The following is a 27610-nucleotide window of genomic DNA, read 5'->3' as shown; positions in this document are numbered from 1 at the left end:
GGGAGGTATGCATTTCTGGGAATTTGAACTATTCAAATACACCCACATCTCTCCTGACATGACATCAAGGAATTAGCCATTGTTCCACTACAAAATCTCAGATCATGTAATTGAGCCTATTTAGAACAAATGGTCATAAAATATTTTTGTTTACATAACATAAGTATCTGGCCAATGAGGTTGTGTAGTCTGCCAATTAGGGATTATATTTGACTCTGCAAATGATACTGTAGCTCCATGCATCAAATAAAAACAATATTTAGTTTGTGTTGCTGACGCCAGCCTCCACAATAGAACCTTTCCGCAAACAGTCATTTCGGGCTGAAAGTACATATAATTATATTAAATGAGTTAACAGCGCTGGAATTAGTTATTCTTTTTGCAGATGACGCCTCTTGTTCCATCCGCAGCTTTGTTTTAGGCAGGAGAGGGGCATCTGGGATCCGGAAATTATATGCAAGTCAGTTTTTTTTTTTTTTTTTTATTCCTCCCTCTCTTAGAATTTTCTTCTCTTTTTTTTTCTTTCTCCAGCTGGTGTAATTTATTTCCGCAACCTCCCAGACCAAGATAACCTGTTCAGTCAGCTGGAGCCCCCTGCGGACAGCTGTCTCTCTCTTAGCTGATGGAAAACTGCCACTAGCCAGTGAATGGGATCTCTGTGGTGCAGAATCCACAATATATGCATCAGCAGCAGCAGCAGCAGCAGCAGTAGCATCAGCAGCAGCAGCAGAAGCAGCCCTGTTCTATTGTTCCATGGTCTTAGATGGTGTCTCCTTGTCGTCTGGCATGCACAATACCCGGGGTGAGTCTCCGTTCCGTAGGACTTAAAAAAGAAGAGGATAACTGAGTAGGAAAACAGCGTCTGGAGTGGGTCGTTCCTTGAATACAGGCTGCTGCACATTATCCCCTTTTCCGAAAGCATGGACCTGGCAGTGCGATGCTCTTCTCTACCTGGTTCTTTCTGTGGAGTGGTTGCCCTTCTGCTGGTTGGTGTATGGAGAACGGAATCGCAGGGCGAGCACGATAGCAAATCTATATATGTGTGGAAGACAGGTAAGGCTATTGTCTGTTTCATATATGATGTTATTGTGCCTATGTGTTGGGATATAAGGCTGGGGGGGGTCGATGGTCTTCATAGCAATGGACGTAAAGACAATAATAGATAGGAACTTTTAATTGTGGAAGTCAAACGAATTCCCCGTCCCCATCCAATGTCTAATAGTCTCCCCATGGCTTATATAAGGCTGTGTTTGGATTGTCTAGAATTCCACGTGACAGCAAAAGGTGCATTGTCCGAATGATATCAGGGTTATCTGGAGGTGTGCGTGTGTAATAGTTGTTATTTCTTTCTGCATTGTGTATTTGTGCCTTTATAATTGTCTTTAGCCTCCTTGTTTGCGATAGACCAGGGCTGTGAATGTTGCAGGGGATTAAAATTTAGCAGCTGACCTGGATTGCTGTTCTAGAACGTAGCAAGACGTTTTACATTAGCAGTGACATACATTTTGGAAAATGAAGGTACCTTGACATTGCCAGGGCTGGCTGTGAGATGGCACTTAGGCATCAGCAGCAGGAGAAGACACTTATACTGCTGCCTTTAGCACCGCATTGTGCACAGGAGATATACAGTAGTAGTATTGTGGCTGTAATCCGGTGACCATTACTGAAGGCTTGATTGGCTTTGCATAACGAGCCGGAAGGCTGGCAGGGGACGTACTGCATAACTGTGGGTAGCAGTGTCACTTATATGCTGGGGTCAAGTGAAAGTGACCAATTGCAAGATTTGTAAGATGCGTTATTGGACGGCCTGAATGAAATCTGCCTGGTTGTAGCATCAACGACAGTGTGTACCAAATTAGATTGTTGATTTCATTTGCAAATGGTTCCTCATCCTTAATAAATTGGATAACACAATTAAAGAACAAAACAAAACCAGGGTCTTTCCTGAACGCCAACTTCCCTTGGATCTGCGCCAGCAAGACAGATCAATTTACAATTACACTGATATCCTGAATTTTTTAAGAGCCCCCTTTTATGTTTTCCGGATGCTCAGCGGGGAGATTAAAGGAAATTTCATTTGAACCAGAAGACAGCTTTCTGTCCAACTGATGCCAGGATAAATTGGGTACCGGACGAGCCCTTTGTGTCATCCGGAGGATGGGGGAATAATGAGCAATGTGTTTTCACCAGTTTGAATAGAACCTTAATGATCACTGTTTTGGTACAATGGGAGTATTTGCATTAAGACGTCTTTCTGCTCAACAACTTGTGCCCAAACAATCCAGATCAATAGATAATACAATACACAATTAGGAGGTGGCAATTGAAAGTATCAGCTTGCTGCAAAAAATGACATTTTGATATCGAATTTCCATATTTCCATATCACAGCAAAATTCTAAATCGCCTATCGTAAGCCAATAATATACGTTTGGTAATTGAAGAATGAGTGCTGGAATATGCACTTTTCTATGAAGTCTGCAGTTACTCTGTTTCTGAGACTGGAAAGAAGCGACGTTCTGCAAATCTGCTGAATTTTATTCCTGAGCGGAGAGAACAATAGTAAATTGATACATTGAGTTTGGATTTCTGTTGAAATTTGGGGCAATTTATTTTTTAACTCTGTAAGCCCCGACGGTAGCATGCATAGAGCAGTGTTGGGATATACAAAGCAGCTCTGATGTAGCTGCAAGCTCAGGGCACAGAGTATATGTGACACTGACAGCTAAGCCTCTGTAAATTGGGTTAGCTTCCCATCTCCCTGAGAGTGCGGCTTATCACCATAATGGAAGGTACTCATTCTCTGATGTGTCTTTGCGTGTTGCATCAATGGTTCCGGCTGGCTGTGGATCCAGGCGAGATCTGAACTTGGCAATCCTAATCATCGGAAATTCTTGAAAGAAATAAAAATCCATTTTTATATAGAATATAAATAAATCTTTGTGCAATATACTATAATAATTTTTTTACAGGTTATTAGCATAACCTATTGGGGCCTTTTCAAATGGCGGTTATCGGAGAACCGCGCACGGTTAGCAGTACGCATGGGTGAGTCCTCTGTGTGGCCACTGTGAGAATGCAGGCCGTACGCTAGCCGATTGACAGCCAGCCTGGTGTTTGTGGTCGGGACCCCAGCGGTTTGTATGAGTGAGGCAAAAAAAAAAAGCGGGAGGGCCCGGCCGTTGGGAGGGCGGGCCGCTGACGTCATCAACGGACCCCAGGGCTGTCGCAGCGCCAAGTGAGTCTAGACTTACTCTGTGCTGCACATGGGGGGGAGGAAATCCACTAGATGGTGAGTAATTGTGAATGGATTTTCCCCTCTCCGCACCGCTGCAAAACCATTCACAGCCGGGCACATGGGTGGGATTTCACTGGGGCGGGGAGGGGGCTAACCGATCTCTGGGCTGCAAAAAGTTGCAGCCCTGCGATCAGGTTTGAATCGGCCCCATAGTATTTACCTGTTAGGGCCACCTAGACTTTGGCCGCGTGCCGTTGTGAATTGGGCATTGGATCGGGGCATTGCAGGGTGGCGCGACTACACCTTAATGGCACTGTCAGGGCACCTACAGCAGCCTGCCGCAATAACATAGCTGAAACAGGCTGCTGTAGGTTAAATCAATATTTGCCAATGCAAACAGTCTACTTACTAAGGACTTGATGCATCTCTGTGGCATTTAGTAGGTTCAACCTGGGCCACATGGAGAAATGGCAGGATCCCTGTTTTATTTGGGCCCACTTTGTAGATGTTTTTCCTCTGAATAGGTGTAGCCACACCAGTTTTGGAGGCATGCCTCTCCCTCTTCAGTCCACCTCAGGCAGATTCAGGTTCAGGTAGACTTTACCTGCAGGAACCTCTGTAGTTCCTCTTGGTTCATTCTTTATTCAGATCATGGCAGATCATTCCTCGCTAGGAGTCTGTGACATCACTGAAGCACTGTCAAAATGCAGACTGTTCATTTATAAGAAACTCAGATGGTACAGATTTGCCAAGGGGTGTGTCAGGATGTGGGCAGGACCCGCCCCCATACATGTGACATCATAACCCCTGGCTGGGCCGCCCGGACCAGAATAAAGGGCATTCCAGGTTACTCTGCAGCAGCTGTATCGGTTGCAAGTTGCGGTTCCAAGCACAAACGTGTTTGCTACATGTTAGGGCAATTCAGTAACCTCAAGCTCATGAATACACATGAGGGGACTCTGAGCAGGAGTTTAGGAAAGAACTGCAAGACTTTCAAAAAAGGGGTTGGATTTGCTGTGCTCCTCTTCAGGTTCTTTCACCTCCGGGTAAAACTTAGGTGCAACTCTAATTTCCTGAGATGTCTATCCTCAGCACAGAGTAGGCGGTACCTCAATATGCGCTGAGCAGAGGACCAATAGAAAACCTGTGCATTTCCGATGCTGGACATTGTGGGTCAACATATCAAAACAGCTGATATTGTACAATCAGTATATTGAGTCTAAATGCATGCAGAATTCAAGATTGTTCTAAACGTCCTTCATTGAATCTTTCCTTTCTATGATTTCATTACGTCCAATTTCTTTTTTAGATTTCAACATTTCAATTTATTCACTGGGACAGATGTATTAAGCCTGGTGGAGAGATAAAGTGGAGAAAAAGTGGGAGGTGATAACGCACTATAGCCAATCAGCTACAGTATGTTTGAAAATTTACAGGAGTTGATTGGCTGGTGCCCTATCACACCAGAAGCAAATTACCGGGTTAGAGCTTTTCAACCTGGGAATCTGCTGGAAAACCCGGGTCAACACGGGTCTTAAATCCCAGTACTCCAACACTGCTCTTGACCAGGGTCGGTGAGCCGAGATTTAAGATCCGTGTTGACCATTTGACACTACAGAAAACCCTGGGTTTTTACAGCAAATTCCCGGGTTGAAAAGCTTTAGACCGGTAATTTGCAGGTGGTGTGAATTGGGGTCAGGCTGCACCCGGTAAAAAGTGACCCGGCACTCAAAAATGCTGGGTAATTGCCGGGTGGCCGGTGTGAAAGGGGGTATTACTTTATCTCCCCTTTATCTCTTCACCAGGCAGTGTTAGGGCTCCTTGTTTAGGGGCGGGGCTACTTTTCAGAGGCGGTGTGGCTTGCTGCCGCAAAGGTTTTGCTTACCATCAAAGAGTGCATTGGCTGGGCCCTTTAAAAAAAATGTTTTATAAATAAATTATCATTACAGAGGTTATAAAGTTAGGAGCCAAGTAGAATAGTGAGGGAAATACTCTTTATAAATTTGCACTTCAGAAACCCAAAGATCCACCATTTGGAGGTACAGAGAAGAATTCGGATTTGCCTACAAACCAGGGACAGCTATCTGGAACCACGCTATTGTGGTGTCACTCAGAATTACTCCATTTATCAGCCACTTTCACCACTTCTCAGCTTCAATCCAATCATTCCCCTATCAATCAAGAGGGCCCATTGTCTCCCAGCTTGTTCTATTCACACTTCCCAAATCTGATTGACCTTTGCCAGCACATACTGTAGATATCAATTGTTTTATCCTTTTCCAGCGCCGGGTGTTGTGTTCCTCCTGTGGTGTATTGTGCAGTGATTTTTCTATTGCAGCATCTTATATGATTGTAAAAAACATTCCCAGTATTATTAACAGAAATAAATCAGTGGTTCTCTCAGTCGTGGTTACTTGTAAATGTTTGCTTCAATAAAATTATTAAACTATGGTGGAGATTTATCAAATGATGAAGAGAGATAAAGTACCGACCAATCAGCTCCTAACTGTCATTTTAAAGGCAGTGCCAACAAATTACAATAAGAAGCTGATTGGTTGCTTTAGGTAATCTCCCCTCCCCCATTCCCTCTCTCTCATACTCACTCTCTCCCTCTCTCTCACTCTCTCTCACACGCTCTCTCTCTCTCTATATATATATATATATATATATATATATATATATATATATATATCTTGCATGTGTAACCGAAACACTGCCATCTGCTGGCAGCGAATGAAACTACATCTCTTTTTCTTTCATGCATACAGAAACACAGAGGCAATCACACATACAGAAACACAGAGGCAATCACAAGGTAGCAGAAGCTTTTGCTTTCAGCAGGCTTAGCTAGTATATATATATAAATATATATATATATATATATATATATATATGTGTGTGCGTTGTGCTTGATAGTATAATTTAAGAATTAATAAAAAAATATAAAATATATATAATATAATAAAATCTTTCTTTAGAAGCCCTACATTTCTTCAAAAATCAATTAATATTTAAGTACGGATTGCCTCCAAAGGAACAGGACAATGCTTTATAAACCTTAAGACAGGGATGTCCAAAGTATGGCCCTCCAGCTATTGTGAAACTACAAGTCCCATCATGCCTTGCCACAATTTTGCTATTATGGAATGCTAAAACAATGGCATGCTGGGATGTGTAGTTTCACAACAGCTGAAAGTGGCCTTTAGACAAACTGCCCATCGGCCAATTCTGATTGCATGTGCCGCACTGATGGACTGGACATGAAGGGCCCACCGGGAATTTCCCCAGTGCTCCTATGGACCGATTCTGCCCTGAATGCATCACATTGATGATGATGATGATATTGCCAGGTATCTGCCCCCCCCACACCCAAATGATGGTGCCATTGTTGTGGGTTGAACCGATATTAAAAATAAACCATCAGTTAGGAACTTATGGTATCACTAAGGTGTAAAGCATCATCTGGCTTATTGCTTCAGCAGACATAATGGCTTTCAGCCGAGGGAATACAAACACAATAGTCATGACCCCAGTCATGACGATTGACAGGCAGTCATTGATACAGATTGATATAGAATGAAAGAATTAGTTTGGCTGGGGGCAGTGATACATATCTACCCACCACTCTATAGGAACCCATTATGTACTTCACAGAAGGCGAAGTGCCAGCCCCTTCATATGCTCTGAAGATCAAGACAAGGTCCTCTGCAACTGATGGTGGTATACCACTAGGCCTTCCCTCACTATGGTCCACTGAGACTTTAGGCAGGCCATTAACCTAGGAGGGGGTGTGGTCACCGACCCTTTAATGTATATCTCACTAGGCATGGGGGGACAGTAGTCCACTCCTACAGAGGCCCTGAACCTGTCGATTTGTATTTGCCCACCTATTTGCAACCCTGCACTCGATAATATATCTAGGGTTACCACCTCATCCGTTTAATTCCGGACACATATTAATTACACAGGTTCTGCGGCTGGCTGACTTCAAGATTCCATTTCAGTTAGTTTTTTAATCAGCCACAGAACCTGTGTAATTAATGTGTCCGGAATTAAAGGGATGAGGTGGTAACCCTAAATATATCCCAGAAGAGTGTGGCATGTCATGGTGATAGAAAGTGAATCTGCTGGGTCTCATAGTGAAAGAGTGACAGATCATAACTTTATTATTATCACCATGAAGTATAGACCAGACAGTATTCATCTTCCTAGGCATTGGTTAAGGTTAGATAATTATTTTCATTCTTAATGATGTCACAAATTCCTGGGAAACTGATAGGCTGCCTCATGTCTCAGTGATGTCACTCATTCATGGTGAATTGATAGGCTGCCTCATGTCTCAGTGATGTCATTAACTCCTGGTGAACTGATGGGATGGCTCATATCTTAGTGATGTCATTAACTCCTGGTGAATTGATAGGATGGCTCATATCTTAGTGATGGCATTAACTCCTGGTGAATTGATAGGCTGCCTCATGTCTCAGTGATGTCATTAACTCCTGGTGAACTGATAGGATGGCTCATATCTTAGTGATGTCATTAACTCCTGGTGAATTTATAGGCTGCCTCATGTCTCAGTGATGTCATTAACTCCTGGTGAACTGATAGGATGGCTCATATCTTAGTGACGTCACTAATTCCTGGTGAATTGATAGGCTGCCTCATGTCTCAGTGATGTCACTCATTCCCAGTGAATTGATAAGCTGCCTCATGCCTCAGTGATGTCATTAATTATTTTTGATATTTGTATTTATTGTACCTTACAATTTTATGATTTTTGCAACATAATAACATTTTGTCTATTACCATCCATTGAAACTTTCTATGTGAGCGTTTTTGTGGTATTCTTGTTGGGAAAAAAAGTAATGGTTACTATGTACCGGTCAGTGGACACCGAGATATATTCCATGTCCAAGTGTTTGAACCTGACAATGGAGTGTTCTTTTCATATATGTCCTTATTGTTACCATGCTTGCTTGTATGCACTCAGACTGATCTAGGATTCCATTGTTCTCTAATAAGAGAGTGCATCTGGGCCATATAGCCATTTGTCACTGTCTAATAATTGCTCTGGAGGATGACACAGCCGACTCCGGCTCTGTGCATCTGTTACAGGGAGCAGTGCGCTTTGTCCTTCTGTAACTTCAGGGGTCAACAATGAACTCTTTATGCACCATCCCGAAAGATTTGTCTGTGTTACTGCAGGTCAATACAAATGCAAATCATTAACTGACTATCGATCGCTCGTGCGCAGCATGAACAGTTGATATTTGAAACTCTGCAGGCTATAAACACGATATTGCATGTGGTGATCTCGACATTACGGGCAATGTTATAATAGCCTCTAAACGTATCGGCACACTGGGCAGCAGCCAAGGGCCACACGATAATGAGCTACTGGGTAAGCTGGTACAAAATGCACATATATGTGAATTGCACACAATCGGTACAGCGAAGCAGCATTCCCTACCTGCCTTAGGGATGGCCATCCACCATTGATGATTCAAAATCGTCGAAGGTTTATAGCCGATGTTGAATACTTTTGGTATCGATGGGGGAGAACCGGATGGTTTCCCTCTATCGATGGCACAGCAGAACCAATTTTTTTTTTAAGGGGCCGGGACACGATGCGTAGCCCCTCCCCCGACAACCCTGAAGTCTCGCCCCCACATTCTGAGTGGCCCACAGGCCAGGCAGTCAAAGAAAATGGATGACCATCGATAGCTAAAACTATCGATGGTCATCCATCACATAGTTTGTTACTATCTATGGTTGGTTGCAGTATCACCATCGATGGCAACCATCGATGGTGACCGCACCGATGGACTAACCTGCCTTCCAGCATGCAGCCAGACAGTGAATGGCTGTCAGCATGCTTATTGTTAGATTACTGGAGCTATCCACCAATTACAGTATTGACAGTCATTTACTACAGTATATGGAAGCATGAGGACGGTCTGGGACAGCAAAAAGGGTGTTTTTTAAATTTAATTCCTGTGAATGGGTAGGTAGGGGCCCCGGTGCATTGCTTTGCTCAGGGCCTATGATGCGGGTAAGACGGCCCTGCTCTACCTGAGATTCTCTATCATTATTTTTGCCACAAATTGTTCCACTCCCATGCTCATCTGCCATCTATGCCAACCCTGTCCAGCTCTTAGCACCCTCTTAGAAATTACATGGGGCCAGTGGCGTCCGGGGGGGCAGGTACTTTTTTACCCAGGCCTGGGTCTGATCCCGCTCTCCCATTGCAGGGAGAGAGAGGAGAGTCTGCCATTGCAGCAGTCTTTCTCCCCAGCACACGCTGCTCAGTGCTGTGTACTGAGGTTGGGATAGAGGCAGGGGCAGGCTGACCTCTCCTTCTTCCTGAGCGGGTGTACACTCTGCCACCTGCCGGACCCGGATAAGTTTTTATTTTTTTTGGGAACGGGCGTGGCCACATATTTTTGTTAAATGTATGACAATTGGCTGTAACCTGGGCACGTTCATTAATAAAGTAAAGGCCCCCATACATCCGGCAGCCTGTTTCCCCCAATCTGATGGAATCACTGATCAGATCCGCCAATTGGTGGCCATTTATGAACGGAGATCCGAAAAAATGTCCGATTTGGCGTTTCGCGATTTTCAAACATGTTTAATATTCCCCATTCCCTGAACCGGCCGTCAGGGGATTGGGACATTGCCAGAACTTCTTGCTGATGTATAGGGGTCTTTACGAAATCGCCGTATTGTGGTTACAGAAACATCAAGGGTAAAATGTAATAGGATGAGAGATTCAGAAAGTGAGAGATTTGGTAAGAAATCTCCAGTTTTTTTAAAGCGGCAATCATTTACACTGCAACATCAAACTGGTTTTGCTGTGTAAATGATTGCCGCTTTAAAAGAAACTGGAGATTTCTTACCAAATCTCTCACTTTCTGAATCTCTCATCCTATCAAATTGTCCCCAAGTGGTTAATGAGCATGGTAACCTTAAATACAATACTGAATTTTGTGATAATATCTGAAAATCTGAATAAATACTTGAAACTTTTTTCTTTTATCTTTTTGGTAACGAAATCAACTTTTACCGTTGTACGGTTTCATTTAACCTTATCATGGAGAGAGAAATTATTTCTGACTGTTTGCCTTATTTCCATTATATTAACCTTGGTATTGAGATATGGGACCTAATTCTGGTTGACTCCCAAGTTTGCGAATTTAGCAGCCTTGCGAGTCCACCAAGCGCTCCCCCTTCCTCCCCCGCAGTGGTGTCTTAGGTCTGCGGGCACCCTGTGCGGAAAGCTGGCGGGCAGCTTACATCCGCTGATGTCAGCTGCCCACCCCCCGCACCTACTGGGCGTTCCCATGGGTGCGACTGATCGCCGCTGCCCCCCACCCACAGTGCTGTGTTCGAGCGGCCGGAGAAAAATCAATTCAATGTGGCCGCACCAAGCAGCTGCACATGCGCAAAACTGGTTACACGCATGCACAGTCACATAGCATCGCTCCCCTGCCTGAACACACAGGGGAGCGAATCAACCAGAATAGGGGCCATGGTGCTTTCCGTAATACTATTGTCATTCTGTGAGGATGGATGTTTAAAGAGCCCTAATATCAAGTACTAGATAACAAATCAAATTCATTTTTCTCTATTATCACAACAGAGCACTTCCACTGATTACTAACGCCAACATCATATATACTGTGTGTGCGGAATTTTATGTATTAGGTTCTATGTCCATATTTTCCTGGCATTGCCCTCATTTGATTCAACTGTAATGAACCAACAGTTCCATTAACCATACATCACTGTGGTAGGCTAGAAGAAAATGTGTGCTACTTATATTTCCCTTGGTTTGCTTCTCCAGGCTGCCATTGGAGATTTTTATTTCCACACAGTGTCATGTGACAACCACTGCAATAACAGTCACTCAGCATTATAGAGTAAGCAGAGAGGCTTTGGAACAACCCCCTGAGCTCTATTTTTTGCTTTAATTTTGTGCCACCTTAAAAAAAAAAAACGTACTGAGAGTTTTTCAGGTGTTATTAGATTTGATTTATTTCTGGTGTTTTAAAAATCTAAAGTGTGAGAAGGAAATCACATATGTTAAGGAGGACCTTTAGGACCCAAAATTATTCTATTTGTATTTTTCTCGTTGATTTACTGCCCATTTCAATGGCTGAATGGTTACACAAAAACTGCACGGCCGTCACTCCTACCTGGTGCATGCTGTCCCTTCCTCCCTACCGGGTCCCGGTGGCCACCACACCGCACCGTGTGTGCCTACCTTAACATTATTGCACAGGCAGTAAATTGTGAGGTTAAATAACAGTCTCTATCTCCTACATAGGCATCAAAGAGGCAGTTATTACATATATTGTAATGTTCCCTTGTAGTCTGGGATATATGTTATAACTATATTTATGTTGAGGATTTAGCATGCTGCAGTCATTCTCTGTGTAGTCTTTATTTCTGTCTTCCGGCCTTTCTGTTCCCAGTGCCCTTTAACTGCACTATTTATATAAATTAAATTGAACTTTTGTAATCCGAATCTTTATGGCTCTTGGACAGTAATTTACAGATATTGCGCCTTGCGCTCTGGAGCCAACCTTTGACTCGATTTTATTACATCCAGGGACATGGCGTGACATTAGGGCTATAGTGATTGGTGAGGTTATATTCATAACTTATGGCTGCGGACAGCAGCTTTTTGTGGCTTGAAGTTCATGAACTGATGAAAGCGTCTTATCCGGTACAATGACAGCGGTTTTCCTGCTTTCCGATGAGAGGAAAATGAACTTTTTCTCTGAGTTCTATAAATCTTTCATAGATTCCGAACATTCTAATTACGCTCCACTGTACAGTCGCCTTCAGTAAAAATGCTACCCCGAATATATCACCCATAATGCTTTCAAACTAGATTTCAATATTTCACAAAAATTAATTTTTAGTCGGTATATTATTATTTTTGTGCCTTTTTGTGTGGTTTTAATAGTTTTTTTTATTTTTGAATCTTCTTTTTGTGTTTGTTTTGTTGCTTTTTTTATTGCAACTGTATATTGCTTATGTTCTTTTAGCTGTTATAGAAGATATGTGCTATTAAGAATCAGGGCACGCGGAGGGGGTGTGTTGGCCTGGCCGGATCAATGTTAAAGAACAGACGCAATTAGGTTGAATAAACCCTTCATTCCCCAGATAATACGGCGCTGGCCCTAATTCAATGGCGAGACCAGCACTGCTATTATCAAGAATGGAATAAATAAGGATACTTTTGCTCACCTGTGATTTATATAGCCAGATAATGATGATTATTAGCGGTAGGGTCATATATTAATAGTGACTAGCCCCAGGATGGTCAGGAGGTCGCTGTAGTTTATAGCGGGTGCTGAAAATGAAACAATGACTTCTAGAAGCATTGAGTCTTATGCTGATATGTGCAAGGGCCCCTCTGGGAACTATTTGTGTCTGGATGAAAAAGATGTGTCACCTCCAGGGAGCTTTAGAGTGGATTTAGGTTCTATATATTTTTGAGCTGAACCAGAGCCCCTAGACAAACCCAGGTCTGGGCACCCCTGGTTGGATTGACCCTCAACACCAAATGTGAAAGTTCCCCTGTCCTAGTCATGGCAAACATGTTGGTCCCCATTTCTGATAAGCCACACCCTTCTCCTTTATGATCTGCTCCCTACCATGTGACAAATGGGGGGGGGGGGGGGTGTTTTCATCCGAGTATCACCATGTTATCTGCACCATGGAACTATATTTTGCAGTATATATGAAGCGCTGTGTCTGTCCATCCCTATAAGATGCCTCTCTCAGGTCTGTTGGATAGAACTGGAGGGATCGGGTCAAGCTGCACTGTGGTTCATTAATTAAGTTATAGACTAAATATCTATAAGTTCTCCAACTCTTACCTGAATGCAGTTGCCCAGGTCCGGGTAGGGGAAGATTTCTATAAAATATGCCAGGTTCTAGAACAGTGGTTCCCAACCTTGGTCCTCAAGTACCCCCAACAGTGCACGTTTACCAGGTCACCCAGCAGGTGCACAGGTGCACTCATTATTCAGACACATTTAAAAGATCAACAGGTGGAGATAATTATTTAATTTGTGATTCTGTGTGGAGACCTAGAAACCATGCACTGTTGGGGGTTCCTGAGGACCAGGGTTGGGAACCACTGTTCTAGAACTTTAAACAGATTGTTTATACAGATGGAACCACCTTTGTTCATCCCGCGGGTGTGCCATGTCTTTACGTCTCGGCACGCCGTTTGCCGAGAGTGGGGCCCTCGTGCGTATTAGACTCTCATATGCCCCATTTGCAGCTCTTGAACGTCTCCATCTTGGTGAACGGAACGTTGAGACGGAACGCTCTTGTGCGCTGGCCAGATGAACAAAGGTGGCTCCGTCGGTATATGTGTTTACATTCAGTCACTGACCAAACTTCTGCAATTGAATGCAAGTGAAATTTGCAGGTTATACTACTAATCCATTCTAATACTAGATAAGAGTGAGTACATAATATTTGTATTATATGGCTTTTTTACGAGGATTAATTTGTCTCAATTATGTAAGGAGAACGTAGCGTCCCCTCCTACTGCAGCTTCTCCTTATTTGACTTTTTAGATTTGTCCCTGAGTCAGTGGTGACATCCGGGATGCACGAAATGCAGGGTGTATTATTGTGGGTTTATGATGTACGTTTGTATAACAGATTAACAAAGACAAATCTTGTGATACTTCTATCACTGATGGCTTTGTGTTATTGTGGTGGCCTCTTGTCACCCTTGTCACTTAGTTGTTTACTAGGCCAGAGGTCCCCAAATGCTGTCCCCAAAACACTCCAACACAGATGGTTAAATCAAATTGACTGAATTACTATTTAAGCCACCTGTGACCAAGCATGGGTATACTTAAATCATGGATCGTTGGGGTGTCTTGAGGGCCGCATTTGGGAGACTCTGAACCATACTTGCCTACTTTTACTTTCACTTCTCTGAGAGAAGCCCGGAGAGGCAACCCGTCAGGGGGGCGGGGGCAAGGCTGACACCAATCTGCCCACACCACCCATGTCGTAAAAACTCAGTGATTCACAGGCCGCGGCGAGGGGTCAGGGCTTAAATTACGCGAAATGCCACGATCGTGTCATTTAAGCCACGCCCCCTCACCACGGACCCACGGTTTGCGCTAATTAATCCAGCGGGAATGGGCGGGAGCGGGGACTTTGAACAAAAACCGGGAGACTTGCCCACCTTCCCGGGAGGCGGACCCGAATTTCGGGAGGCTCTCGGCCATTCCAGGAGGGTAGGCAAGCCTGCTCTGAACTGAGCATTTATTTATTAATTATCTTATATAGACACAGCATATTCTGTTGCGCTGCCACTGTAGCTCATTATTGTTTTTGGAAGCAGCACAGAGTATATCAGGAGATGAGTGATGTGTTAGTGAGGACAGGGCTCCATGTGACACATGATGTGTGTGTGTGTATGTGTGTGTGTGTTTGTTAGAGGGGGCCAGCATGAGATCACAGACTGAGACTTTATATAGTTGTAGGAGCAAAGCTTGGAGAGTTTTGGGGCTAAAACTGTCACAGCTCAAAGCGGAAGTAAAAATGGTCATAGCTCAAAGTGAAAGTACATTGCAGAAGCCGTCATTTTTAAAGGCTTTTAGCTAGTATGTGTATATATACAGTATAAATATGTTATATATGTCTCTGAATGCCTTACAGAACAAAGTCTATGTTGGGGCCATGGACCATATAACAGTATGTTTTGTTCTCTATTGCAAAGGGATGTTAGTAATTTTTCCCCTTTGCAAGAATGGCTTAGTGCATCTGCCTATTAGTGTCAATTAATTGGTGGAAACCAAAATATATGAGGGACTGATGATCCCAATGCAGCCATTAGGCTGTGCGAGGAAAACTTTGATTGAGGCGTCATCCAGCAGAACAATCACTAAAGAGCTGAAAGTGAATTTCCCAGCGCTCAGTGTTTACTGCAGACATGGAGCGGAATATTGTAAATCCTCATTGGGAATTGTTCCAGACAGCCCCTCGGAGATTGCAAATAAAATGCTGACTGAGATCCAAACAGGCAGCTACAAGTAAGTTATTCTGGGCACAGTGGCTCAGTAACAATGTGCATTATATTATATGAAATAAATAGATTTATTTCATGTGCTATTTATGATAGGCACATTGCTCATAGAACTGGGATTGTTGCCTTTCTGGGACACTTGGTGCTTTGAACACAAACTTCCCGACTGTCGGAATCAGGGGCCTTTTTCATCTGCCCCAACACCAACTCGACAGTCGGAATTCAATGTTCAGAGTGTCGGAAAAGTCAGTGGATTGACGAAAACTGCCGGGGATTATCAAAAAACATCCGTTTGTGACAAACAGATCCGACTTCAAAAAGTGTCGGATCCGACACCTTTCAATGAAGTCGTTACTGGCATCATTGAATAGGCGAGAGCCGATATTTCCCCTGTCCGGAAATATTGGCACAGATTGAATACCCCCCACCGAGAGAAATCCACACAGACCTGATCCAATAGGATCTATATCATTAGATAACTTGAGCCAACATTTTGACCTATATATTGGGCAGATTGATAACTCAGTTGTTGGTGCACCCTATATATTGGGCATGAGATCGATAACTCAGTTGGTGGTTCACCCTATATATTGGGCATGAGATCGATAACTCAGTTGGTGGTGCACCCTATATATTGGGCATGAGATTGATAACTCAGTTGTTGGTGCACCCTATATATTGGGCATGAGATTGATAACTCAGTTGGTGGTGCACACTATATATTGGGCATGAGATTGATAACTCAGTTGGTGGTGCACCCTATATATTGGGCATGAGATTGAAAAATCAGTTGGTGGTGCACCCTATATATTGGGCACGAGATTGAAAACTCAGTTGGTGGTGCACCCTATATATTGGGCATGAGATTGATAACTCAGTTGGTGGTGCACTCTTTATATTGGGCATGAGATTGATAACTCAGTTGGTGGTGCACCCTATATATTGGGCATGAGATTGATAACTCAGTTGGTGGTGCACCCTATATATTGGGCATGAGATCGATAACTCAGTTGGTGGTGCACCCTATATATTGGGCATGAGATTGATAACTCAGTTGGTGGTGCACCCTATATATTGGGCATGAGATTGATAACTCAGTTGGTGGTGCACCCCAGAGTCCTATGTTATAGCATATATTAGAGGAAGAAAAAAGAAGACTTTTTGCTGGGCACTTTTTTTTATGACAAAATAGATTTTATTAAAATATGAATGTTTATTATTATGCATTAATAAGCTATCTTGCTTCCATTTGCCAAAAATACTACACATTAATACTACAATTAACAACTGAATTATCATCAAAGTAAATTTGGCAATGTCTAGATACATGATTGTAATAAGAATGGTTCTAACACTCAAGCGGTGGTATACAAGTCAGTGGCGTAACCAGGGCATAAAGTGGTTACGCAGAGGTGGGGGAACTCATTTCTCTATGCCACCTAATTACCCCGCCTTCCCCCATAAGGCAGAGACAGGGCCATCGGTAGGGGTTTTGGCATCCCCCTGCAAACTAGAATGCTTTTCTGTGAGAATTACTGTGCAGGGCCAATGTGGAGGTTAAAATGTTCCACCTCACTATTAGAGGTGGTGGAACTCAGTTCCACCCCATTCCCCCTCACTTTAACCCCTGGGCGTAACTATAAAATATGTGCACCAACTCCCCCCATGTCAGGGGATTCTCCCCTCCCTTTGGACGCCGCTACTGGGGTCTGTCATTATAGCCTTCCCAAAATGGCCACTTCCTCCTCTAGCAACCATAATAACTGTCTCCTCTATGGCAGCAGCCATTTTGTGAGGGACTTCTTCAATGGGAGGCAGACGCTACAGACACCAGCAGCAGCTGATGGAGGGAAGGGGGAATTCCCTGACAGCAAACAGACCTTTCCTGGCAGTGGTATCAATAGACCCTGCATACCCTCAATGCCCCCAAGCCACCATGGGGTCTCTTGCTACACGACTGATAAAATTACATATACAGGTTGAGTATCCCGTATCCAAAATGCTCGGGACCAGGAGAATTTTGGATAACGGATTATTCCGTATTTCGGAATATTTTAATATTTCAATGATGTATTTTGAAGTATCTTGCATGTATGCTGTATAAACACATAATATACACACAAATATATTTTATTACCACATAAAATACACACAAATATATTTTAATTGTTCAAAAAACAAGGTTTCAAAACGTGAAACAAAATGTGTGTACTATCTCAGCACTGAATTTGAATGCCAAGCAATCATTGTCTTGCACATATATAGTGCCAGTTACATATCATGTCCCCAGTGATGCTGTTACAAATGTCCCCAGTGAGTTTTTAGCAAAAAAATATTTTTTTTTTCACTTTCTGGAATGTCCGTATTTCGGAATAATTCGGATAACGGATACTCGGATACGGGATACTCGACCTGTATAGCCATACCTCCCAACTTTGCTGGATTGTGCATGGCATCTCTTTAGCGATCACCGGCTGATCAGCACAGAGCAGAGCTGCGGTGATCTTTGGCACCCCTCAACTGAAACCCCCCCTCCCCCACCCATGGGACATTGCCACCCAGGAGGGACAGTGGGACACAGTCTCCAAATAGGGGGACTGTCCCTCTGTAATCGGGACAGTTGGGAGGTATTGGTCCAAGGAGGCTGCTACTGGCAGGGGGAGCGATCACATTAATTGTGCCCCCTCCCTGGATCTGACCCTGGCTGTGGGCCACATGGTGCCCCCTCTTGCAAGTTGGCGCAACTTTCTGGCACATACATTTTAATTGAGACCTATTTTGGGGCATGACCATGTCACTGTGATTATAGCATGGCCCTGCCAGGATGTTTGTAGGGCTAGACTAACCTGTAGCCAATCAGAGCATTAGAATGATTGCAGGGCTAGACTAACCTGTAGCCAATCAGAGCATTAGAATGATTGCAGGGCTAGACTAACCTGTAGCCAATCAGAGCATTAGAATGATTGCAGGGCTAGACTAACCTGTAGCCAATCAGAGCATTTGAATGATTGCAGGGCTAGACTAACCTGTTGCCAATCAGAGCATTGGAATGATTGCAGGGCTAGACTAACCTGTAGCCAATCAGAGTATTAGAATGATTGCAGGCTAGACTAACCTGTAGCCAATCAGAGCATTAGAATGATTGCAGGGCTAGACTAACCTGTAGCTAATCAGAGCATTAGAATGACTGCAGGCTAGACTAATGCTGTCCACACATCCACCAACTTTCCTCCAACCATCCAACTAGTTGCTTGGATGGAATAAAAATATGGTACTGGATGGGAGCAAAGGACAATCAGAAATATGCTCACAAACCCAGGAAAATGGACAAAAACATTCAGTCAAATTGTTTTAATCAAACAGGTTCAACTACAGTACCGTGTCTGGGCGGCAGTTTTTGTCCTTTTCCAGATTTTGAGAGCAAATTTCTGAAGTAAATATTACATTTGCTCCCACCCAGTACCATATTTTCATTCCATCCAATCAACTAGTTGGATGGTTGGAGGAAAGTTGGTCTGATGTGTGGCCAGCATAACCTGTAGCCAATCAGAGCATTAGAACGACTGCAGCGCTAGACTAACCTGTAGCCAATCAGAGTATTAGAATGATTGCAGGGCAAGACTAACCTGCACCAATCAAAATGTAAGAGTGTTCGAAGCAGAAATGTTAGCAGACTCTTCTGCCAACTAAAATGCAAACAGCAACAAAAAGATCTATGTGTAAAGTGTCTCTATGGGAATTAAAGGTCATATAGGCTATAATTTGCTTTTCAAATGGAATGAAGATGAGGAACTTTGTATTCTTTCTCTTCTTAATGTCAGGATAATTATATTGATTTATACTATAAATTGCTTAGATAATGCAATATTTCCGGGACAATCAGTTCCGCATCTCCAAGCCAGTGCCTAAAGGAGGTATATAGACATTACGTTATCTGCTGTAAGAGGTGACTCCCATGACAAACTCAATTTCTCACTCCCCCACATTAGTCACGGTTCGTTTGTGATAACAGAATTATCTGTGAATTAATCCTGACCCGTCTACCTTATCGAGAGATGTCCGCTAAGGTGATACAGAAGCACAGAGCATGGACAGTTAGCTCTGTACTAATAGCGAAGTCTGAAGATAAGTCGTTGTACTCAGTAATTAGTAAATCATGTTATTAGTATAGGAATTGCTGTGTTTGGGATTACAGACATATTACATACTGTATTGGGGACCTGTTTCTGATGCGGAAGTTAAGCAAAACAACCCTGAAAACAAGTGAATGTGCACCTGGGCGGAACCATGCTGCACTGCAGGGGGCACAAAGCCGGTCCTAGACAATTGCCTAGGGCACTCAGAATGCTGAGGGGCATACAGCTAATATAACTGAGAGTGGGAGCGCCAGTGTGAGGAGCAGAGACCGTGGGGGCAGAGGTGGGAACCAACCAAGGTGGTCACCTTCCCCGGAGGAGAGCTGATGACTGCGCATGCCCAGATGCAGCAGCTCCTCCTCCCATGGGCCTTTGCAGAGTCCAGCAGCATGAGCATGCACTGAGTGACTCCGAGCAGCCAGGCCAGGCTTCAATATCTGGCTGGATCCATGCTGGATTAGTGCTGTGCAGGGGGTCCGGGGGCGAGTGTTGTAATAATGTGTAAGATGCATTACTGTGTGGCATTATGGGTATAAGGGTCACTATTACTGTGTGATATTATGTGTATAAGGGCATTACTAATGTGTGGTAAAATGTGTAAGATACATTACTGTGTGGCATTATATATAAAAGGGTTACTATTACTGTGTGGCATTATGTGTATAAGGGCATTACTCATGTGTGCTATAATGTATAAGGGGCATTACTGTGTGTCATTATTTGTGTAAGGGTCACTATTACTGTGTGGCATTATGTATATTGGGTGCACTACTACGTGGTATAATGCATATAAAGGGCAATACAGTGTGGTGTAATGTGAATAAGGAGCAATACAGTGTGGTGTAATGTGAATAAGGAGCAATATGATGTGGTGTAATGTGACTAAGGAGAAACTGGTCAGGGGAGCAACTAGCAAACATGCTAAGGGGGGCAACAACCAAAATCTGGGGTCATCAAATTAGCTAGGGCTGGCTCTGAGGGAGGACAGATGTAACATGTGGAGAGAGGTTTGGACATTGTTGGGGTACGGTATGTCCAAACTCAAATGTAAATTGCAGTGTGAAAATAAAGCCGCCTAACATTGGTTACATGCAAAAGCAGCCAGTAACAGAAAAACAATATACAGTATATGTAACTGCTCCCATTGCATGGTACCATAGGGGCCGATTCAGACCAAATTTGTCCCAGTCCCCGATGGTGGGGCTCTGCACATGTGCATAGGTGATAATGCGCATGTGCAAACTCCCGCTGCGAGGAAAAATAATTTGATGGGGAGTGGATGTGTAAGCTTGCAGCGTAGCATGAGGATATGGGTGGTCTGAGGGGTTTGCATTCAGCGATGTGGCATTAACCAGCAGTTTTGAATCAGGCCCATGGTGTGTTCCAGAAACACAGTTTTCCTTTGTTCTTTTTTTTTTTAGCCTTATTTCCAAATTAGACGCAGGCTTCGAGTACTTCGAGTACTTCAGTGCTGAACACTTCCAGCCTGTCTCAGTCGGAGATTAGTGGCAGTTGCAGGCCCACTTACATTTGCTCATCCAGGATTTGCAAATTGATCTAAAAATGAATAGCAATCTGCAATGCATTTGCAAATTTGCATGTTTTTTTTTCTCTTTGTGGCTGGACGGCGGCTTTCTGCTCGCAGTCAGCTGCAACTTCTGAGATTAGTGATCCATGCTGAATTAGTCCCTATATCATGTGTACAGTACTGTATGTGTTGTGTTACAGTAGTATTATATAATATGTATAGTACTCTATATGTATAGTTAGTGTACAGTACTGTATATGTAATTACAGCTGCATTATATAATGTGTACAGTACTGTAAATGCAAAGTTACAACTGTATTATTTAATGTGCACAGTACTGTATATGTAGTTATAGCTGTATTATATAATGTGTACAGTGCTGTATATGCAGTTACAGCTGAATTGTATAATGTGTACAGTGCTGTATATGTAGTTACAGTGGTATTATATAATGTGCACAGTACTGCATATGTAAAGTTACAACTGTATTATATAATGTGTACAGTACTGCATATGCAAAGTTGTGTTCAGTACTGTATATGTAGTTACAGCTGTATTATATAATGTGTACAGTATTGTAGTTACAACTGTATTATATAATGTATAAAGTACTGCATATGTACAGTCACAGCTGTATTATATAATGTGTACATTACTGTATATGTACTTACAACTGTATTATATAATGTGTACAGTACTGTATATGTATAGTTACAGCTGTATTATATAATGTGTACTGTACAGTAGTGTATTTGTAGTTACAGCTGCATTATATAATCCGTACAGTACTGTATATGTAGTTACAGCTATATTATATAATGTGTACAGTACTGTATATGTATAGTAGTTACAGTTGTATTATATAATGTGTACAGTACTGTGTATATGTTGAATTATAGTAGTATTATATAATGTCTAGAGCACTGTATATGTATAGTAGTTACCGCTGTCTTATATAATGTTTACAGTACTGTATATGTTGTTACAGCTGTATTATAGTGTTTACATTACTGTATATGTAGTTACAGCTGTATTGTATAATGTGTACAGTAGTATATATGTAAAGTTACAACTCTATTATATAATGTGTACAGTACTGTATATGTAGTTAAAGCTGTATTATATAATGTGTAAAGTATATGTAAAGTTATATTAATTTATTGTATACTGTAGTTAAACTTTTACAGCCATATTACATACTGCAAACTACGATACATATAATGTATAACATTACAGCCCTGTAAGATATAACATTTCATCTGTGTCAGTTATATTACTGCAAATAAGACTCTTTCTTGCTAAGTGAATTAAAACCAGCAAGCCCTCCGCCTAATTCAGGAGTCAATGATCCAGGCTGCTATTTGTGGCCATTGGGGCTGAGAATACTCACTTCAACATAAAATTTCCATTAGGAAGATTACATCCTCCATACTCACATAACACAAAACTAATATCCCCGTTCTCAGCAGGGGAACGCGATAAGGATCCGTGCGTCACTCAGGACAGGGAGAAATGAGGGTTCTGTCTGGTTTTCTGTCTGCTCTGGTTAGAGATTGCCATTGATAACATGTATTGATATTTACTGCAGAGGTAATGAAAAGGACAAAAAACTAAATAAATGTTATATGTGTGAATCTTTTTCATTGTTATTATTGTAGCTGTCCTCTAAAACAAACAAAAATAAAAAAAATTATGTCTTTTTAATATTTTATTACGTTAAACAGGTAACTCTTTTGTTTCATTATTAACGACTAAGTTAGGAGGTGTACATCTGTCAAAATGTGTTGGATTGTTGTGATAAATCCGCAGGGTTTTATGCTCAGAGGCAGCAATACCGTGTGTGATACACTATTGTGGTTGGCTATTACGGGACGGTGTGTGTGTATTGTGTAGACTTCTACTGTAACAGGATCTGGACTTTGCCAACAGTTTTTAACACTGTATAGCAGAGGCGGAGCCATTATGATGTGATCATAGAGCCACACCCCAAATCAGCCCACCTTCCCACCCCTGGCCACGCCCCCTATCTGCCAACCACACTGTCCTCTCCTGGAGAAGGAGGCAGCAAGGTAGCCTAGTATGGGTTGACAGTCAAAAGGTCGACCACTGTCAACATGCATTGTACAGTAGGTCAACACAAAAGGTCGACGTTTTTTTTCACGATTTTCCACATTTCTAATACTTTACTATCCACTTGGACAATGATCATGGACTGTAGCATGGCCTGAAGCATACATGGGTAGGCTGTACACTAATTTGGGGATCCACATGCTTAAATGTATAAAATTACATCAAAAAAAGGTGTAAGAGATAAAGCGGAGATAAAGTGGAAGGAGATAACGCACCAGTCAATCAGCCGTGTTTGAAATATGACAGTTGGGAGCTGATTGGCTGGTGAGTTATCTCCTGCCACTTCATCTCTTGTTTATCTCTTCTCCAGGCTTAATACATCTGCCCCAATGATCTGTGATACCTGTGTGTCAGTTAAACTTGCCTTTGTGACCCTGCCATCGCAATGTGGGTTCCGCCGCTGCAGACGTGCACCCGTTGGCTCCGGATTAGGGCCATTATGTTATGCTGTTACATATAGACAGGATTGAGCTGGGAGATAACAAGAGGCGCTCTGCACTCATGTAGCGTCGCCAAATTATTACTGGATCTGTATCAGATGAAATACGGCTTCTTATACTGAGTGCGCTGCCGCTCGCGTCCCGATCACTTCTCCCCTGTGTCTCTTTTCTCAGGCTTAATGGCGCGACCCCTTGTTACTGAAGATATTTGCCACTTGAAGATGCTTCTCGCTGAGGCTTATTAATGGCTCCCTCTCCCACCCCCTTCCTCATCGTATATAACTGTACGTGTCTGAAGTTTATAAATGCATCCACTCAACTTCATTATGCTGTTACAGAATGTTACAAGACCTACTGTATCAGGCTCGGTTGTCTTTGCCAAGCATTTGTGTGTATTGTGTAGATTGTGCAGCTTGTTTGGCCGCTGGTGTAATTATGACAGCGGGGTTGGGGTGCTTGGGACAGATACACGAGGGAGGGAACTTGAAAGAGAGGAATAGGGAGTCAGCCACAGCAAGCAGGGTGTAGCGGAAAATCGGGTCCCCCTCCCGGCCCTCCGGAAGGGTGGGCAAGCCTCCTGCATTTTGCAGGGCCCCCTGCACCCCCTCCCTTTGCCGGTCAAATATCTGCGTTGGCGGCTCTTTGGGGATGCAAATCGCATCATTTAGTACCACCCCCTCCCATGGCATGGCATTTACAGGAAAGAGGAAGGGGCATAATGATGGCAAGATTGATGGCAAGCTCCGCCCCCATCCCCCGGAAAAGCTGCAGAGAGTCTCCTCTGTAGGGCCCTTATTCAGATCGGCACGGTACGGCCCGCGTGCGGCCGTACCGCCGATGTTTTTTGTCTGCACATGCGCAGAGGTCATTCTGCGCATGTGCAGCCCCCTTCGCCGCAGACGGATTTCGTCCGCCGCAAAGGGGGCGGATAGGGGCGTGAGGGGCTTCAGCCCCTCATTTCCCTATGTGTACGCCCCGCGTTTCATGGGCGTTCCCATGCAAACGCGGGGCGTATGCATGGTAATGAGGGCATGACGCCCTCATTACCATGACATGGGGGCGGAAAGCTGACGTCGCCGGATGTCAGCTTTCAGCCCCCATACAAGCTAACACACGGACGATTGTCCGTGTGGTCTTAGCTTGCGGGAGCTGCCGCGGCGTGCGGGCCTGCCTTCGATGGTCGTCGACCATCGAAGGCAGGGGGCAGCTCCCACCATGGTGGAGGCGTAGCCTCCACCATTTTTGAGCGGATCGCCAGCCGTCCGTGTATGGACGGCCGTGGCGATCCGTCTGGTGGGCGGCCCTAGGTTTGTGCGGTCGGAGCCCCGTGTGCGGCTCTGACCGCACCAACCAGAATAAGGGCCTAGGAGAGGAGACAATTAAAGCAGGCAATTATGACATAGGTCAAATGTCACCTTATGGTTGCCCACTCCTCTATTACCTCACACAAATGCACCAGTTTGGGCAGTGGCGTAACTACTGTAAGGCAGCCCCAACAGCCGCTTGGGGGAGCAAGCAGCAGCAGGGTCTGTGTGGGCGCCGGCACCCGCTCTACACACTGACATGCTGCTGCCTGTAGCTGCCCACTGACTGAGCACCGGAGACGAGTCAGCCACAGCGCGGGTGCGGCCATCGCAGAGATGACAAATCCCCCCACCGATTCAATTGACTGTAGACAGAGCCGGCTATTGGCTACTGTGTACAGGATGGGCGGGCGGATGGGCGTGTTGGGGTGGCCTGGGATGTGTCGGAGCCAAGGGAAGCAGCAGTGTCTGCTGGTCTCTCTTCCTCTCTCCTGCTTCAGCTTCTCCGTTATGCGCGTGATGTCATCACATCACACACTGGGGAAACACGCTGGAGAGGAGCCTGGGGGGGGGGGGGGGGCGCCACAAACTTTTTGGCAGGGGGGAGCTAAATTTATAGTTACGCCTCTGATTATGGATATATTTACAGGGTGTGGATTATTAGAGAGACAGTGTCTAGATAGACGGTCAATACAGTTGGTCCACCCCAAAAGGCAGTATCCACATGCAGTAGGTCGACAGGGTCAAAAGATCGACATAGGAAAGGCCGTCAGGGTCAAAATGACGACAGTATAAAAATGTTGACGCGTTTAAGGTAGACACGTGAAAAGGTAGACATAAGTTTTTTAGTGTCAGTGTCAGCATGGACCCCCTCCTCGCTCGCTAAGTTTAACACACTATTAGATTTCCCCTCTATGCCGACATGGATGGTGAAGTAAGGACAAGCCGGTTTTGAAAAAAAAAAAATCATGGTAAACTCATGTCAACCTTGTCTTATGTCTACTTTTTCATGTCAACATTTTGACCCTGCCGACCTATTACAGGCCAACATTGTTCATGATGACCTTTTGACCCTATCGACCAACTGCATGTCGACCTTTTGGGGTAGACCTATTGACTGTCTATCTAGACAGTGTAGATCTCGCAGCCAGATTTTAGCTTATATGTTCTAGAACAGGCATGTCCAACGTTGGCCCTCCAGATGTTGTGAAACTACACATCCCAGGATGCTTTGCCACAGTTTTGCTATTAGAGAATGCTAAAACTATTGCAAAGCATGCTGGGATGTGTAGTTTCGAAACATCTGGAGGGCCAACCAGTGGCGTAGCTACGTTTTGGGCGCCCCCCCCGCCGTTAGGGGGGGGGGGGCCCATACCCACCCCCCCGCCGCCCCGTCAAGCACCCCCCCCCCCGGCCGCCCCGTCGCCTATGCTAACCCCCTCCCCCGCAGTCTTACCTATCGCGCTGCGCTGGTCCCGCCCCCATACAGCAGACAGTTTCATAGAACATTGTGCTATATGGGGGCGGCCATTTTGTGGTGGTCCTCATCAGAAGAACAGAGCCGCCGGGACCAGCGAGCTACGTAAGTCTGCGGGGGATTGGGGGGGGGTAACTATAGCACCGCAGCCCCCGGCGCCCCCACATGCACAGCGCCCCCCCCGCGGTGGCGGGGGCTGCGGTGCTATAGTTACGCCCCTGGGGCCAATGTTGGACATGCCTGTTCTAGAAGGTGCTAGATAAATGTCAAATTTGATTGGTTGCCGGAGGCAACATCTCCACTTCTAAAAATTCTGCACCTTAGTAATACAGAATCTACTTCTTTTATATTTATCTTCTAGTAGATAATAAATAGGATCTGATTGGTTGCCAATAGCAACAGCCCATGTGAAGTAGAACTCCCGTCTTAGTTAATTTCCCCCTTAGAGCACTTTCCATATTTGCTGTATTATGTCCAGCGCTGCCCGTAATCACCCATGTAGCTAATAGTGTTTCCCATGTTGTTATTCCGTCGAGTGATTCCCGGCGCCGGTCCTGGATCAATTCTCTCCACTCGTCCGGCTGTAAGAGGGGGAAAAGGTCTCGACAGGGCTGTGATTTCTCCTCACATTTATCTGCATTCTTCTGTATATCTGCCAGCTATCAATCCTGGTTTTCCATGGCCATATGTGTATGTGAATGGTCTGTCAGGAAAGGGGGTGTGGCTTTGCATATATTGGGTGTGGTGTGAGGGTGTGGCCTACTTCACACTGAGGAGTAAAGTGAATAAAGCTTAGAAGATTTAGTAAATGTACCCCTGATACTGGCCGGTGTGCACCTGTGTTTAGGACGGGGAAGCCTTCTAAACCACACCCATCTCATGTGACCTTCGTATGTGTAAAGTGGTTTGTGGATTCTGGAGAACTGCTGAAGTTTTTCTTTACTCGCTGCATCATGCTGAATAATGATCATATCAGCCCATTTTGCGCAGATGTATCAATTATCACAAGCTCTGTCCCTGGGATGCCAATCCGCAGACATATAGGGGTATTTTTAATGAAGAATACCCCGACCATGAGCTGCGCATGCTCCGCTGACATCGCCATTGTAAACCACCGCCGCCGACGACAGCCCCCTTCCCATCGTGGACACCCAGAGCCGTGGTTGTGTAATTTTCCCATATTTGTCCCGCTTCACTACCGGCGTCTTTTGTAACTGTAGTTGTAGGTGCAGAGTTTGAATCTCAGGAAATCAAGTCGTTTCTAAATATAAGCTGTCACCACTTTG

General features: G+C 44.2%; 1 protein-coding gene across 1 annotated transcript in view; it reads left to right on the top strand.

The window, feature by feature from the left end:
- THSD7A (thrombospondin type 1 domain containing 7A) overlaps positions 1–27610 on the top strand; it is a 367288-nt gene that overhangs the window by 163216 nt on the left and 176462 nt on the right. The window contains exon 3 of the mRNA XM_083186796.1: positions 532–1053. Within this exon, the coding sequence (XP_083042922.1) occupies positions 921–1053 (133 nt within the window). The 5' untranslated portion in view covers positions 532–920. The remainder of the gene's footprint in view (positions 1–531; positions 1054–27610) is intronic.

This window comes from Crinia signifera, chromosome 5 (assembly GCF_055691185.1).
Source record: "Crinia signifera chromosome 5, ASM5569118v1, whole genome shotgun sequence".
Taxonomy (NCBI): Eukaryota; Metazoa; Chordata; class Amphibia; order Anura; family Myobatrachidae; genus Crinia; species Crinia signifera.
This window is presented reverse-complemented; position numbering and strand designations above follow the sequence as displayed.